The sequence below is a fragment of the Ambystoma mexicanum genome, chromosome 6q (genome assembly GCF_040938575.1).
Source record: "Ambystoma mexicanum isolate Mex_15411 chromosome 6q, UKY_AmexF1_1, whole genome shotgun sequence".
In the NCBI taxonomy this organism is placed as follows: Eukaryota; Metazoa; Chordata; class Amphibia; order Caudata; family Ambystomatidae; genus Ambystoma; species Ambystoma mexicanum.
In genome coordinates, this window is record NC_090937.1 from 1,592,584,202 (window position 1) to 1,592,601,421 (window position 17,220).

At 45.0% G+C, this 17,220-nt stretch overlaps 1 protein-coding gene across 1 annotated transcript in view; it reads left to right on the top strand.

The window, feature by feature from the left end:
* The first annotated feature begins 1,081 nt into the window (after positions 1–1,081).
* LOC138516876 (uncharacterized) overlaps positions 1,082–17,220 on the top strand; it is a 182,159-nt gene continuing 166,020 nt past the window's right edge. Inside the window, exon 1 of the mRNA XM_069632325.1 lies at positions 1,082–1,169. Within this exon, the coding sequence (XP_069488426.1) occupies positions 1,151–1,169 (19 nt within the window). The 5' untranslated portion in view covers positions 1,082–1,150. The remainder of the gene's footprint in view (positions 1,170–17,220) is intronic.

Genomic DNA, 17,220 nt, shown 5'->3' on the forward strand with positions numbered 1-17,220 from the left:
CCAAAAGCTATGTCATTATTGGGAATTATAGCCCCGCAAGAGGATTCGGACATTTAAGTTGTGTTGGGTGATGTGGCCTTACGAAGTTTTATCTTATCGGTTGGATGTATGGGTCTCAGTCTTTGCTTGGTCTCCTGGATCGTATTGGGGACATCATGGGGGGTGGGCTTTTCCTGGGTCGAGCATTAGGGGAGGGGGGAGGAGGGGGTAGGGGGATTTTTGACTTGTTGACTGTTCCATTGTTGTTATATATACGAAATGCCAATAAAATTTTTTTTAAAAAAAATGTCTCAAGCTATTTTCCCTCCTTGGTGGATTCCCACGTGCGAGCCCCGGATTCTAGAGACACGATATGCACACGTTAGTTTTAGTTGCCAGAGAAACTTCTGGAGAAAAGAACAGATACACTCTTTTTTTTTCTTTCAAAATGGGTGGAATACATTTTTAAAAGTCAGACTGCTTTTGATATCTGTGAAACGCTGTGACAGGAAACTAACTCGTAATTTGCCAAGATTTCAAGTGACTTGATTGCATGATGTTACGAAAGGTCTCATGGTCAAGCCTGGCATCTGATAGCGGTGCACCCTTCCCTTCCCTGTTGGTGACGCGCTGGGATAGGATACGTGCTTTTCCTGTCAGTGGGGACCCCTGTAACAGCTGGAATGGCAGCTGGCTTCACCTGTCATGTTAGCATTTCCAGGGCCCTGCAAGAATTACAGTGCCATCTTGCCTGCCCATGCCATCGCAATTGGGCGCATGTGCAGCTTCTGTTGCCATTCTAACGCCCCCATGCACCCCGTGCCTGGGGGAAAGCTGGCAAATGCCTTGCGCTGCTTTGCTGTCAGGCTGGCCCTGGTTCCGTGAAATGGCTTCTGTGCGATTCCGTGACCATTCAGGATGTTTCCAGAAGTCAGAAGGTGGTGTGTTGGCATCAGAGCTTGCATCATGTGGGCACTCAGAGGCATGCAGCCAGCGTCCCCAGGTGACTGCCACAAGGCTGATCAGGAGGGCGTGGCTCTGAGGGCCTGGATGCGGGGTGCACACAGGATAAATACAGATTCTCTCCCACTGCTCATCCCTCACAGACTCCAGCTGCTTCCTCCTGCCTGTACATCCCACAGCGAACAGACTAGACGAGTGACTGGACACCATGGCTAAGCCTAAAGCAGGTACAGTGGCATCTGCCCCGGCCTCCTCTCCCCCACCCACCTCCCCCAGCAGCAGTTGCCAATCTTTTCACATGTCTGATGCTGAGTGTGAAAATGTGACATCTGAACTAGACAAGTGAGGTTATAGGTCCGACAACAGCAGCCCTGCGCACATGCGAACATGAAAAAACACGGAGAGTTCTGCTGTTCAAAGTGTTCAAAACCTTGCCATTGCCCAGCCACTGGGCACAAAAGTGCATCATCGCCTGCAGCCATTGCAAAGAAGGATACCCTGGACTCCCAGCTTGAATGACTGAAATGTTTCTTTTATTTGTTCGGTTGTGTTGTAGTCTGTCTTGTCCCCACGCTTCTACGCCTATGGGCGTTGGCCCAGCCCGTTACAAATACATTTAAATAAATACAAAATATACTGATTTATCGAGGATCACACACTTTAGGTAAGCAGTCAAGCAGCGATTCGAGAGCAGTGTGCACTTTTGAGACTTTACCACATATTTTCTCATGGGTAATTGGTAGAAATGTTCAATCTGTGGATTTAAAGAACACTTTCTTTAAAAGAGATCATTTGGAAAGTACACAAACCACAATAAACTAATGACTAATATATAAAAATGAACTCCTATAGAGATAGTATGATTGTAGCTTCCACCCAAACCACATCTTCATTGGAAGAGTGCAGCTTCCAGAAAGCAAAGTAATTCGTGTCATGGAACCTATCACAGTAGCAGAGGTTGTGAGGTCAGGTTGATTCACAGCCTATCATTAAAGCCCCCCCTCACCCCCACGCAGCATAGGATGTCTGCACTTACCCTTGCACTTGCCACCTGCTGGCCGCACTTCTACTTATAGTTATTTATTCTTTTATCCCATGTACTGCACTATCCCCTCTCCCGTCCCTCCCCCCTCGCACTTTCCCCCTTCCCATTCACTTGCGCGATTGAATGACACCTGGCCTAGTAGGATCGTTGACAGTGAAACCCTATACCTGCCATCATACTATAGGTTGGAATCCCGTTATAGGATCACGTCCAAGCTTGGGCGTTTTTCACCTGCTCAACCGTGGTCGAGGTGTACGAAAAGAAGTAGTGGAACCTTGTTCCCTACTGGCCTGCCCCCACTCCCCACAATCAGCGTAATTAATACTGAGAAATATACTTCCTAGAATAATTGAATCTAGCATTAGAACCTGTCGGCTCTCTTCAAGTCCACAATTGATGACACGGCCCAATGTTGTATAATACAGAGCTAAAGTCTCATTTCAGATTTTTTCATTGTGAGCTAGAAACAGTGTCCCCAGGAATCAAATTTAGGATGGCATAGAGGGGGCTAAAGACAAAAGTAGGGGGGCCACAGACAAATTTGGGGGGGGGGGCGCCTATGAAAGGTAATGTGTGAAGTCACACGCACTCCTGCAGAGAGGCTTTAGTGCACGTTAACTACCGACACCCCACTGCACCTCCCCTCCCATCAGAATGCAGCCACGAAACCATTCAGTGACTAATGGCCCATCATTAGCAGTTTCATGGCTACACTCGGATGGGAGGGGCTGCAAGCTGCTCTGCACACTATGGAGGTCGCTGTGCAGAAGCTGGGCAGGAAAACCTAAGAAGTGGCTCGTGCTCATGTTCATACCGATGCCAGAATGCATACCAAGAAACGATACATTTCACACAAAACCATAAGCATGCATTGGTCAAGTCAATGCCTTTGGCTTTTGTATGAGCACGGCAAAACATTTGTCAGGCATTAGCATCCTATGATCAGCCACTGTACCTTTTGGCAGCCGTTGGTCACATATATCCAAGTGCTTGCATTATCGCAAGGGATTCACTTCAAATGTCCAGGTATACAACCCATTGGTATGGATTTCCCTGAAATGCCCAGGTATTCATAACACTGTGATGTGTGTGTGTGTTTGTGTGTGGCTCGAAATTAGGATTGGATAAGCAGGATCTACAAGCAGCTCCTGGGTATCCAGTGCTAACTGGTCACCAGGCGCTAGATACCACTGGGGAATGGGTAGCTAGTATATAGGGTTACACAAATCTAACTTCCACATACACTGCCAACATATAATTGCATCGGTTATTTATGACCGCTTATGCTTAAAATGTCATATAGATGTTGCCTAATGTTTATTTAAAGATCGTCAAATGAACAGAGTTGAATTCACATATTTGTGTTTGTTCGGCATCATTTGGCCTGGGGAGCCAAATGTAGCTCCTGGTAACTGCTGGTTTAAAGTGAGACAGGGTCTCTAGGCTATAAGCAGGAGCTTAATAGTTCCAACCTCCCCTCAATTTCAAACTCTGCAATAAGTGTGGGGGCAGTGTGTTTGAGGGGCAGTGGTGTGGGGACAGTATAGATGGGGTCAGTGCGTGTGGGTGGATTTGTCAGTGGTGGCACAGCGCCTGGTGTGGGGCCAGTGTGTGTGGGTGGATGGGTGAGAGAATGTATGTAGATGTAGTGTGTGGGGGGGTGAGCAGATTATAAGTGAGGGTGTGTGTGCTCTGTGGCAGTGCGTGCTTGTGTAGTGTGTGATGGAAGTTTGTAGGCAGTGAGTTTGTGTGAAGTCACTGTGTGCATAGAAATTGTGTATGGGAGAAGTGTGTGGGGTCAATGGGTGTGAGGGGAGAGTGTGCTTGGGTGTGGGGGCAAATTCAATGTGCGAGAATGTTTGTTGGGCAGTGTATATGTGGGGGCAGTGTGTGTGTGGGGGAGAGTGTTCAGGCGGTGCAGTGTGTGCAGATTTGTGCATGATGTGTGTCGGGACAGTATTAGATTGTAAGGGCAGTGTGTGTGCGTGTGAGTGTAGTGTTTGTGTTTGCAGGGGACAGTGTGAGCAGTGTGAGTGTGGCAAGCAGTGATAGTGTGTGTGGGTAATACATGCATGTGTGATGCTGGCCAAAGTGTGTCAGCTGAAGTCCTCAAACGAGCTAAAAAGAAAAGCTGACATCAGCTTCGAAAAAGTTCCAAACTACCAACCTCAACAAAATGAAACAGACTAAAAAACAGAATCAAAACTAGCAGGACTTTTAGGGGGAATGTTCATTTCTGTGCCAATTCCCTTTAACCTTAGAGACCCCCAGCTCTTTTGCTTTTTAGTTTTAACTCCTGAGTGAGTGGGACTTTTTATCACTCTCATGTGTTTTTTCTGACTAGGATTTTTGTGTTTCTTACTTACTGTTTAATGGAGTCTTGTGAACTCCATAGGCATCTGCATTTTGCTTTGTGACACACAGCACCTTTTGTGCAGTGCCACTGAGTCCATTGACTTCTCTTAATGTTTAAATACATTTTCTTGGGTGAACTACAGTTCCCAAGAACAGTAAGATTACCCCTGTCCTACTTACCTTTTCTTTTGTGGGTCCAGTAGACATCGCACTATGTGGAGTGCTGGGGGGTTACCTAGTAACTCTTAACCCATTCCTCATATAACATTCTTTTACACCAACTCACTTGAATGGCTGGTGGCAGTGGTTTCTTTTTTACTAGCTGGTGGCGTGTATCTGTAGGCTGATACCTCAGCTGCAGTACAGCATCCAATGGTGACCACTTTCCCAAAATAGCCCCTGCCTTCTTTTTTTGCCATTTCATTTCAGTTAGCTTCTTCTGGGTTTTTAATCTGTTGTTTGAATCGGGTTTGAGTCCTTTGTGTGTTTTGCCTTTGGCGGGCTTCAGCCCTGAAGCCCGCTCAGGCTCCAGTGTCTCAGGAAAGGAAGGAAGTGAAGGAGGGTCCCGAAACGTCCCAGTCCTTTGTCTCTAGGTGTGCCTGAGTGAAACCAGTTCCGATTGCCAGGCTGGCTGTCCCGGAGGACAGCCACCTTGCTGGATGATTGACAGCCAAGGGCTGTGAATGAATGGGAACTTGCTTAAAAGGTGAGGGTTTTGGGACTAGTGGCAGAGTTGACCACTGGAGGACAACATCCGGTGAAGAAGATGTGAAGAGAAACCAGCAGCACCCTCGAGGACTAAAGTGCCTAGTGAAGATCTGCAGCTGTGCTGACCCTGTTTTTGTTTCGACTGGGAAGACCCGTACAGGACGACTTCCTCCCTTAGGCTGGTGGGACCAACTAGCCTCATGACAATCTATTTTGGTGCAACCCCCAACTTGCTGTGACTTTCCAAGGCTGCAGAATCCTAATACCCGAGTGCATTGTCTTCCGAAGTGCGATTCCGGGCATAACTTCGGTGGCATCCAGAGGACTATACATGATCTTCAAGGTGACTCCCCTTGAGTTGCTGTGATTTTCTATTTGAACTACTGACTACTTTTCTAAGACATTTAAGACATTTTCTAAGAAGAGAGCATCAGAACTCTGAACTAGCCCATTGACTTTGGCTGTCCTGGCTCCCTAAAGGCCCACTGCTGAACCTATTGGCTTTGGCAGTGCTTGTTCCCTTACAGGTTTTAATTGTTGAACACTATGATTGCTGGGATAAAAGACTGCATGCATCCCTTTGGAAGAATCTAACTTTTTTTGTAAAATACCAGTGTGTTCTGATCTAACCCTAACCTTTCCCTCCCTTATTACTTAACACTGCAAAGGTGATACAAAAGTAAGTGTTATTACTGACCTATAATTTTAAGTGTGTAAGTGTTTACTTGGACACCTTTATTTAATGATTTCATTGTACATCTCTACAGCTCACATTACCCCTCTTAAGATAAGCCTGCCTGCTCAGTCACGCTACCAACTCGTGTGGTGCAGGCCTATATTGAAAGGTGGGTTACCAAATACCAAGAGATAAGTCTTGTGTATTCCCACACCAGTTGGACTGCACTAAACCTTACCTAACAAGGACATCGCCTAATTCCACGTATGGATGGTGTTGTGCATGCAACACACAGAGGGAATCAATGATGGACCCCACAGAGGATTATATTTGGCGTTATTTCTTCTAGTGCCAATCACCTGCAGGTTAAATGTTAAACCTGTGGCACATGCAGCTGATTGACAACTTCGTAATAGGGGTGGTTTGGGTGGAGAGTGGCAGGAATGAGGAGGGAGGTCACAATGGCCTTAGCATGGCCATGGGCATTGACGGGGAAAGATAAAATAACGAATCACACCTGAAGGCTGTGTTACCTCCCTAAAAACATGCCAACTCTCCTTCAACTTACAGGTGAACTCATTGGCTTCGGCCACAGCTTACACATGTAAGCTTTTCAGAGCAGGGAAACACTTTATCTCTAATGATAATTGCATGATTCTAGCTAGAGCTCTTGCTCTATCTAGACTCGACTACTGCAACACCTTATATATCGGGGCCAACAAACACATCATACACAGAATTCAAATTCTACAAAATAACGCCCTGAGAGCTGCCCTTGGTATCCCTAGGCGAGCACACATTTCTAAGATAAGGCGCAATAACAACCGGTTGTCTACCCAAGATAAAATACTACTGAAAGTAGCCTCCCTCACTCACAAAGCCCTAATCTAACTGACAGATTTGTAGAAAGAAAATCCTCCAGACCCGCAAGAATCTCCAATGCCAACACACTTATCATTCCTGGATTTAAACTCACCAAGGCTGGAGGCATCAGCTTCCCCGTCTGGGCGGCCCAAGTATGGAACTAACTGCCCCACACTAAACGCGAGGAGAAATCCTACCCGAAATTCAGATCCAATTACATTAACCATCTGAAACAATTGGTCAGCTAGCCAGCATTACTTACCCCCCACTATCCTGCTGATATACTTCCTGCAAATTGTTTAATATCCTGTATATAATTCACTGTACTAGTGATACAACTTGTATATATTGTTAATTATATGTGTAACTACATAACTATGTAACTATTCCTCGCATATCCTGTACTGCTTCGCCTTATTACCTTCGGGTCTGGTGTGCATTATAAATGAATAAAACAAACAAACAAACTCTCCTATATCTGCTATTCTCCTGCCAATAGTTTTGGATTAATGAGTGGGTAGCCCCGACATACTTGCCAAAACTTAAAAACTGAGAGACAGATTCACACAAAGTCCTTTCCAAGCATAAGTCACTTACTCCTGAGAAAGGTGGCTGCTACGCATGTGCATCATACGCGCAGTGCGCGCGACATGCCCTTACCTTAAGTGGCTTAAACTGAGAGAATACGCAGGGGATTGTCTGAGCAGGGGGGCAGAATCCCGTACTCTGATGACGGTAGAGGTGGTAATGCCAACTGTGGAAGGTTTGGAATTTCCTCCTCACTTGGCTCCATACTTGACTCAGATAGCCTAGGATTCAGGAAAACGTGGGAGCTAAACATGGTGAAACCTGTAGCCCTTTATTCTAATGTGGCCAGAGGGATCAAAAAGGTCAGCAATAGTCAAGAATTCGCTGGAGCCATTGGTTGGGCAAACTCAGCAGTGACACTTCCATTATCAGAATGATAGGAATTCTGTCGGTATTTACAAAGATTTGCGAATGCCCTTCAAACACTGTAGTACAATCTCAAATGGAAGCGCCAATGCTGGGGTTCTTTGGCCCCCATAGTCCCTACCCAAAAATAAAGTAAATGATTACAAAGTAAATGAACACATGAACACATGGAACCCTGCACAGGACTTCTTAGCCTCCCTGGCTCACCAATTGGTAGCAGTGAATGAGCAATCAAGGACAGGCGCTCAGGGAAGCGTGAAGCAGAAGTGATACAGAGAAACATAGTTAGGGCTATGAGTAAAGTAATCTCCACATGCATGTATATAACCTAGCTACACAATTTCTTTAAAAGGTAGGTATAACCTTAATGCACTGTACAGTAAGAGGTATGATCCTTAGAAACAAACCCCAATACTAAGTGGTAAAGCTTATGAAATAAAGTGTGCTTCCTTTGGGGTTGTGGTTCAATTTAAGGTCAAACGTATCTTAGCCATCCGTAAGCCTTCATCTAAATGCGTATAATAAGCAGCCCCCCTCATGATGGACTCGTGCTGCCACTGTGGTCATCGTTTCAGTAGACAAACTGCCCGTTGGAGGGCATCTCTAGAGACTGCAAATAGCGCCTAGATAGGGCCACCCTAATCTAAGGAGGCTTTGATCTCCCTGAAGCATCATCTGCTCACCTTGGGGAGCTGTGACCTCACAGCCAGGGAACAACTTTTAAGGGGTTCAATTCGGCATTTGAAAATAGATAACAGATTAGTACTTCGAAACTTTGAATAAATAGAATGTGCAGACACTTATTAACAAGCATTGGCGATGCCAACGGTTTGGGCTTTTGGGTAGGCATAGGAAAGGCACTTGCCAGGCACTGGCATAGTGGTAATAACTTGCCATTGATGGTAGCAGGTGCGAAATGGTGCAAGTACCTGGCCATTTAATAGCTATACCTGGCATTTGCCTAATACATATACAGAAGCCAAAACTGTTGACTTTGCCAATGTTTGTTTTTAACAGGAGCTCAGTGAAGGACACGCATAGTGCTTATAAGTGGAGTGGCTGAAGACAGACATGGTTATGACATTTTTATTACATCAGTAGCGCACTGACAGCCCCAAGTAAGTCAACTCTCTGAAGACTACTTTGGAAAAACACTGCCAGGCACTTCAAGTGAAAGGCTTGATGGTAAGGCTTGAATAAAGCGAGCACAAAGAGTTTGAATGAGGAGGTGTTTTGGGTGGGGAGGGGCAGGAACTGCGTGGGAATGGTCATAGTGATTAGCATGGCCATGGGCAGTCAATGGGTGGTGTGATAAATCCAACTGAGTCATCACAGATTTTCTGAGAGTGACCTCCTTCCATGTGGCCAGGGGATGGCAGCTGCTACCTGATCCTGACCCGGGGGGAGAGGGGGTGTCATGCAGGAGCAAATGGGAGGAGACAAGTACCAGGGAAATGTCATGGCTTCATTGGATGAGACATAGTATCCCCAATATGCCCATGCGGAAGACCCCCTACCCTAATGGTGTATGGTCATATTTCTGTTCCCCCCTTTAGGAAAAGTAGAAACACCTTTTCCCAACCTAATGCAACCCAACGTCACATATGTGGACCTAAAAGGGCAACCTCCATTTTGCCTTTTTGTAGAAATGACTTCTATGGAAATATTAAGAACACATTTTCAAATGGTAAATATCCCTTAACATCAGTGGACTTCAATTCTCACAAGGCCATAAGAACTGTGATGAGGATGGAGGGAGTGATGCAGAGCAACATGCATAGTGAGCGTGCTAGTTGTTGGAGGGAGACACTTAGGCTCAGCACCTTTAAATATGGTAACAGATCAAGAGAATGTTTGTCTGCAGCAGCTGGAGGTTGAGCCGGATCTCCAGAGAACACTTTACATCTCCCTCAGAGGTGTGTAGAAGCTGGAAGCAAGAGCCGGTGTGGTGTGTGACCTGCCAAAGCAGAAGGGGAAGAGCGCTGTGAGAGCATGTGGTGCCACACAGACGCCAGAAACTACAAGAGGGTCCATGGGCATTTGACAGCTCGGAGAAGCATTGTTACCCTTACCAGAGCCTGAAGGGAAGCAGGCGTGCAGGAGTAGAGCAACAAGAGAAGCAGGAGAGGCGTCAGAGCAGCTCAGACGAGGAAGCAAGCAGCAACGAGATGCCGCACATGCACGAGAGGGTCTAAAGATGCCGGCCAGAGCCGGTGAGTCTACCAAAGCAGAGTGGGGACCCCAGGTCGTTTCGGAGACCACACCAAAGAGAGTTTTTTTAACATTAAGATAATTGAACATTAAAACATCACGGAACACGAAATACAAAGAAGAAAGTTTGTGCACATTGTAAAAATTACTGAAAGTGAAACACATAATGCAAAGTGCCAAGCCATATCCCAATGAGAGCGGAAGGAGCCTAAAATAAGACAAGTAGATATGCCATAGCCAAGAGAGGTATATGCTAATTGGTTATAAAAGAGGAACTAACACACATAAGAAATCCTGGCAGGAGAGTACACTAGGAAAGTTAAAGCATTTAAGAAGCCCTGGCAGGAGAATACAGCAGGCAGTTGTAAATACAAAGGAAATCCTGGCAGGAGAGTATACCAGGAAAGTGCAAGCATATAAGCCTTCACACACTCTCAGGTCTCAGAAGCAAGCTAAACTGACTCAGTCCAGATTTCGACTGACCAGATTTGGTAGGCACAAGTTTTGATATTCAGGCTCCGCTTATCTGGAACCCTATCCCTCTTGACCTAAGAAATATTGAGTCCATCAAGGAGTTTAAAACGCGACTCAAGACTCACCTTTTCAATCATCCACTTAACTAAGTATTGATTCACCCGTTCTCTTTATGCTGTGAAAACAAAGAAATAATATTGAGGCTGGGTAGCCCAAAAGGAAATACACCAAGCACAGGTTACAAAGGAACATACAGAGATCCTTTTAATTTACAGTGAACAGTTACAAAAAGTCAAAGACAAATCAGATAGCTATCGGCCCTCAGTACAACACAGCGAACTCCAGCGTGATTCGGTGTGCTTAGTGAGTGCAAATATACCTTGAAACGGTCAGGCTTTTATACAATTTTAAAACACTAGGTCCAACCCTACTGCGGGTTAATATTCCTCTAATACATTACTGATCTAGGGTTCATGCCAGGTTCATACAACTTGTGTCCTTAGGATTTGCCATTAATGCATCTAGGTTTCATGCTAGGTTCATACAGTTAGTGCCTAAGGCTTTACCTTTAATACATTCGCCAATAAGTCATGGATTAGCTGCATTGACACAGGTAATTCTTTACACACAGGTCAGCAAAGGACAAGGTCTCAGTTCATGACCCTAACAAGTGGCCTGCAGGCAAGTTACATATTAGCTGTACACAGAGGTCATGACGGCCATGTTCTATTCTGAATGACATCGTCCACCATTTTAACTCACAGGGTGACTTTTACAGGGAGAAAGAACCTAAAATGGCGGTTTACATTGATTCTAGGGTCAGGACCTTGCAACACGAATTTCTTCACAGGTAGCTTGTTAGCAGCTTGGCGTAGGCCAATATACATATATTCATAGCAATAGGAGGCACAATATAATTTCCAGTTTGACAAACCCTCCTTTTGGCCTATGCCAAGTGCTAAACTACTTCTGATCTCCTTGCAAATAACTCCATGCATCATCGTCCATACACCCTGTCGGAAATATCTATTGCCATCAGATCGTTTACTAAAATCTCGTCCAGTACATATTCCTTTGAAGTTTTATCCGGGGCATAGTCTTTATGTCCTATCGTACCTATCGTCTGAGCGCAACATCCCCCTAGCATCGAACATATACTAGGTAGACATTGGATACAACAACAAAGGAACAACAGAACTTCCAAAATGATCTGCAAGACTGAAAGCACTTTCCTACCCCATGATCGCAAGAAGTCCCAGAACCAAGCACTAAGATCCCAGATTCCCTCGGGAACATGCATTTCTCAACTAAGGACGTGCAGATTCTGTATTGCCTTGAAAATAGTTGGGGAGGAATCTGGTACGAAAACACATCAAGCTGACCCCACTAATTTACATACTCCACCACGTTCAGCCAGAATGACATCTAATGCCATCCGGTTCTGAAGTGCTACCAATCTGATCGCTTTCTGTTCTAATGTCATGTTTTAGATTATATCTGATGTCCGGTTGATGGTTCTCTCCAGTACTCTCGCTAGTCTCCTGATGTCTTCGGAAAACCCTATCTGCCCAAAGAATGGAAGGAATTATTTTGCTATATCTCCCAAAACCTGTGCTGGAGTGTCACCATTCTCGTCCCGCCGTGGACGAGCATTTGAAACTTCTACAGTACTTGCTATGAACACCCCAGGTAACAGGATCCCTAAATAACAAGTTCCCTGCCAATCCCTGGATAACCATGGAAATGCTCCATTACCACAAACGAAATAGACAGGTTCACCTACGTACAAAGGTCTGTCTACCCCAGTCAAATTTGCAATGTTGGCACAACCTTTAAAATCCCCCTTTGACCGAGTGCCATTCCTCTGTATGCAGAAAGAAACTGAATTGGGGCTATGGTTAACAGTGTAGGAAGGAGGCATGGCATCCTTATTGCCTATCAGAGCCATCTTGTAGGAAATCAAAGATTGGAAAGGACGAGATAGTTTATCAGAAGGCCTAAAAGAAAGAAATGTTGAGCTTGCTCCTATTTGCGAAAAGCGAGCATCCCAGGGGAGTCAAAACACGTTTCTCAAAACTATTCAAATTAGTGCCATCAAAGTTCCCCGCGATGCTATCGTTCCAACGGCCAAAGAACAGTGCTCTGAGAGAAGCATAACAAGCAGTTGTCAATGGTAAAGGGTGAATATACCAACCTAGCCCCTTATCCCCATGTTGCGGTAAATGTGAGCAAACCCAACAGTTAGACCTATTAAAAATAGCATGTGTCACATTCATAATAAGTAACAAGGTGTTGTTGTGATACCTTTGTCTATGCTGGGAGTCCCTAGGGGACAGAGTATGCAAATGCACAAAAGGAGTGGAAGCAGTAGGTACATTTTCAGTCGTTAACAACGACTCTAAAGGATACATTTCCTCGAACTGCCACAGGCCTAAGACAGTGACTATTAAAAACCCCAATATTATCATAAAAACACAGCAATACATTTTCAGGTCCCACATTTTATGTCCATTGTCCTGGCTGGTCACACAATCATTTACAAGTCCAATACGAGAGGTGGCGGTAGCAGGCATTGCAATCTTCAAACGACAAGACCCCATTGTTTTTGGCTGGCGACCTCCTGGCCGCGCGACTTCTTAGTCCTTCCACAACCCTAGCCAACAGAATCCCCTTTCCTCAAATTTTGGTCAAAGACAAGCCCTCGATGACTCTTCTCCTTCTCCGAATGCACAGCCGAACCGTGCCCTAAGTCTATCAGATGCACAGCAAAACCGTGCCGTATGTCTATTTTCTTGGACGCAGATTGTACCTTGCTTTTCCTGGTACTGATTGATCTGGAAACAATGTGTCATCAATCCCCGTTAGGAAGCAACGTATCAGAGACAAGTGCAGATGCCGAATTTGGGACAGCAGTTTCCGGATGCAAAACCTTTGGAGAGTGTGGAGACAAAATGGCGGCTTCCCTAAGCCTCACGGGCTCAGAGAGATTCTCCGACACACTCTCAGCGCTTTTTACTGCTTTGGGATTGTTGGTTGCAGCGTTAGCGAGGAGTTCTGTTTCTTCTGTAACGTGTGGCACTGGGTGAAGAAGTTTCTTGACATGCGGCTCCTGGATCCAATGCTTCCGGTCTGCGATGCGCACCGCTGTTTGGGTGACCAGCAGGACCTGGAACGGGCCCCGCCACCGAGGTGCAAGGCAGGAAGAGCGCTCGAAGGACTTCACAAGCACCTACTCCCTTGGCCGTATGCTGTGGCCCGGGCCCTCGTATTGCATAGGTAAAGCTTCTCGCACCTGGTGATAAATCAAATACAGATTTTTAGTCAACTGTCTGCAATAATCTGAAAGTAGTACATTTTCAACATTCTTTAAAGAACGACTTTTAGGAAGGTTCCAGAAATTGGCAGGTCTCCCCATTACCACCTCAAATGGAGAGAACCTAGTCTTAGTTTGAGGGGTTGTACGCATGGATAATAACACGATCGGTAAGGCTTCCGGCCATTTTAATTTGGTGCCGGCACACGTCTTAGCAAGCTTGTTCTTGATGATACCATTGTGTCTCTCAACTAGTCCGGCACTCTGAGCGTGTCTGGCCGAATTGAACCGTTTGTCAATTTGTAGTCCCGTGCATATCTGCAGAATTACAGCAGCTACAAAATGTGGACCATTGTCCGACCAGATGACTCTTGGTAGCCCGAACCTAGGGAAATATTCTTTTAACATAGTTTTCGCAGTGGTCATGGCTGTAGCATCTTTAACAGGGAAAGCCTTGACCCACTTACTGAAAGCACAATGACCACGAGGACATACTTTAGATTGTTGCTTCGTGCCATTTCAATAAAATCAAAGTGGATTACTTTGAATGGGACAGAGTGTGGCCCAAAACTTCCCCTTGGAGTTGCTGTCCCCTTTCCCACATTATGTTGTAGACAAATCATGCAGTTCTGAATGTAACGCTGAGCAATTTTCGAAATTTTGTCATTTACCCAAACTTTCTCTAACATTTACGTTATCTGCTGGGCACACACATGCATAGGACCGTGTGCCATGATGACCATCATCATGACATAGGCGTCAGGAAGTAGCCATTTCCCTTCAACCATGTTCACCCAACACCCATCGTCATCGAGTTTCCCCAAGCCCTCAGCCCACCTCTTGGATTCTTCTAATGTGGCATCGGCTTGGATATCCTGTACAGACCCAACACCCTCATCTATTGCATAGGCATTTACAGTCTCCCTCAAAACATACATCTCCATAGAGAGATCGGTATCAGTTTGTCTAGCTATCTGATCAGCAAAAGCATTCCCCTTTCCTATATCATCTATAACCTTTCGATGTGCTGCACATTTTACGACTGCTAACTGAGTAGGGAGTGCAAGCGCTGAGAGCAGTTGTACTATCAGGGAGCCATGTTGAATCTTGGTGCCATGCGAAGTTACAAACCCTCTCTCTGACCAAAGTTTCCCAAAGTTGTGAACCACCCCAAAGGCATACTGACTATCGGTATATATGTTCACTGTAAGCCCTTTCGGAAAGTTCACAAGCTCGGGTCAATGCTATAATCTCTGCGGCTTTCGCAGAGTTATGCGTAATTCTCTTGGTCTCCACAACCGTGCTCAATGTAATGATTGCATAAGCAGCTGTGGATGTACCATCCGGAAGTTTGAAGCAGGAGCCATCACAAAACAGCTCCCCTCGTGCATTATCCAAAGGAGTGCCCTTTAGATCGATTCTACCCTTTGTTTCTTGTTCGGTAGCATACAGACAATCGTGTGACTCTCCGTCACTGCAAGCAGTACCTTGCGGAAAAGGTAGGAGTTCAGCCGTATTAAGAACACAACACCTCTTAATTTGAATGTGAGGAGCAAACAAGATCAATTCATATCTCGTCAACTGTGCAGAAGTGAGGTGTTGCGTTTCGGTTTTGTTCAGTAGAACATCTACAGAATGAGGCACCATCAGGGTTAGATCTCGGCGTAGGACCATTCCTTCACTCTGCTTTACAGACGCAGCAGCAGCAGCGACAGCTCTCAAACATCTTGGCAAAGCGCATGCTACAGGATCAAGGGCGGAAGAAAAGTAACCGCCTGGCCTATTCTTCCCTCCATGTTCCTGCATTAATACAGCCAAAGCACATCCATCACATTCATGCACAAACAACACAAAGGCCTTTTCGTAATTTGGTGTGCCCAAAACTGGTGCCGAGCATAATGCAGTCTTGAGCAACTCAAATGATTGCTGGTGTTCCGTGTTCCATGTCAATGGCGAAGAAATGCCCTTCTTTGTCAAGGCCAACATCGGTTTTATCACTAGTGAGAAATTTGGGATCCACAAACTACAATAAGAAGCCATACCTATCAAGGCTCTAACTTCCTTCTGTGTAATTGGGACAGACATGCCAGAAATGTGTTTTATTCTTTCAGGTGTCAATCTTCTTCCCTCCTTTGACAGGAGATGGCAACAATATTGAAACTTTTTAAGCGAAGCTTTGTGACCATGTTTAGCTGAAGGAATAAGCAACAACACAGTGCCCTCCTTACAAGAGCTCTCAGAGTCTGCAGCTAAAAGCAAATCATCAACATACTGAAGTAGCGTACAAGTAGAGGGCAATTCAAGAGTATCAAGCTGTTCTTTCAAAGCCCTACTATAAATACTAGGACTCTCAGTGTAACCTTGAAATGCACGAGTAAATGTGAACGAGCGTCCCCCTAACGTGAACACGAACAAGTATCTACTATCCTTGTGTATAGGAATACTAAAGAAAGCATTCTTCAGATCCACAACACTAAAGTAAGTAGCTGTAGCTGGAATCATGGTTAATATTGTTGTCACATCAGGCACAATAAGAAATTGCGGAGCAATGACTTTATTAATGGCACGCAAATCAATTATAAAACAGAATGGAATTGCATTATCGCCTTTCTTGTACACGGGTAAAATCGGACTATTGCACAAACTAGCTTTAATCTCCTTAATCACCGCACGATGCGCAAAATCAGAAACAATGCATTTCAGAGCTTGCTCACCCTCAACTGAAATCTTATACTGTGGAATGCGCGGCAGCTTAATTCCATGTTTCAAGACTATCTTAACAGGCTCAATCTGTAAAACACTGACATCATTGTTGTCAATTGCCCATAAACCTTCTGGTACATCAATGAATTCTGGCGGTAAAGGTCTAGTCAAAAATTGAGAGACAGAAAATTCCTGTGGTGAAATCGTCAAACGCACTCCATCAGAAGAACAATGAATTACCGCATTTCATTCCTTCAACAGATTCAACCCCAACAAATTCTCTCCACAATTCGAAGTCAAAAGAAATGCACAGTGGTCCGTAAAGGGACCCAAAATAATAGGAACCGGCGAAGAAACCGGACAGACAACTGGTGTGCCAGAAAACCCTACAGAAACGTTGGTTTGCCCTGACAGTGAAATGTTTGGAACCCGTGAATGATCAATGGAACACTTCTGTGCTGCAGTGTCTATCAAAAACTGATGTTTCCTATTTCCCACTACCATTTCAACGTAGGGACCTTTCTCATTAATTTAACACCTATTATCTCACTTTTTATGACAGTGCTTAGAAGCAAGACAAATATGTCATGGCACACTGCTTATAAATGCGATATTAATGTTATATTTTGTATTGAGAAAAGACTGGAGGAAACGGGTCAGGAGAGGATGTGGGGAAAATATGATAAATGTTTCTTTTGATCTGCACTAAGTGTATAGCTCAGTGCGTTAAATGCTCAACTGTGACATTTGCCTGCCGGCACTTTCCAAGTATGAATCTTGGCATTGCCTATTCAGCCCTTCATCCTTCTGGGGTTGATAAATTAAGTACCATTACATTTGTTAGTAATTCCACTGTTGTTACAGCACTTAGAAGTGGGATGGTTCAGACATGAAGCGCTATACATAAACATGTGATATAATAACATTCTCACAGCATTAAGGAAACTCTACACCACAGTAGAATCAAAATGGAGT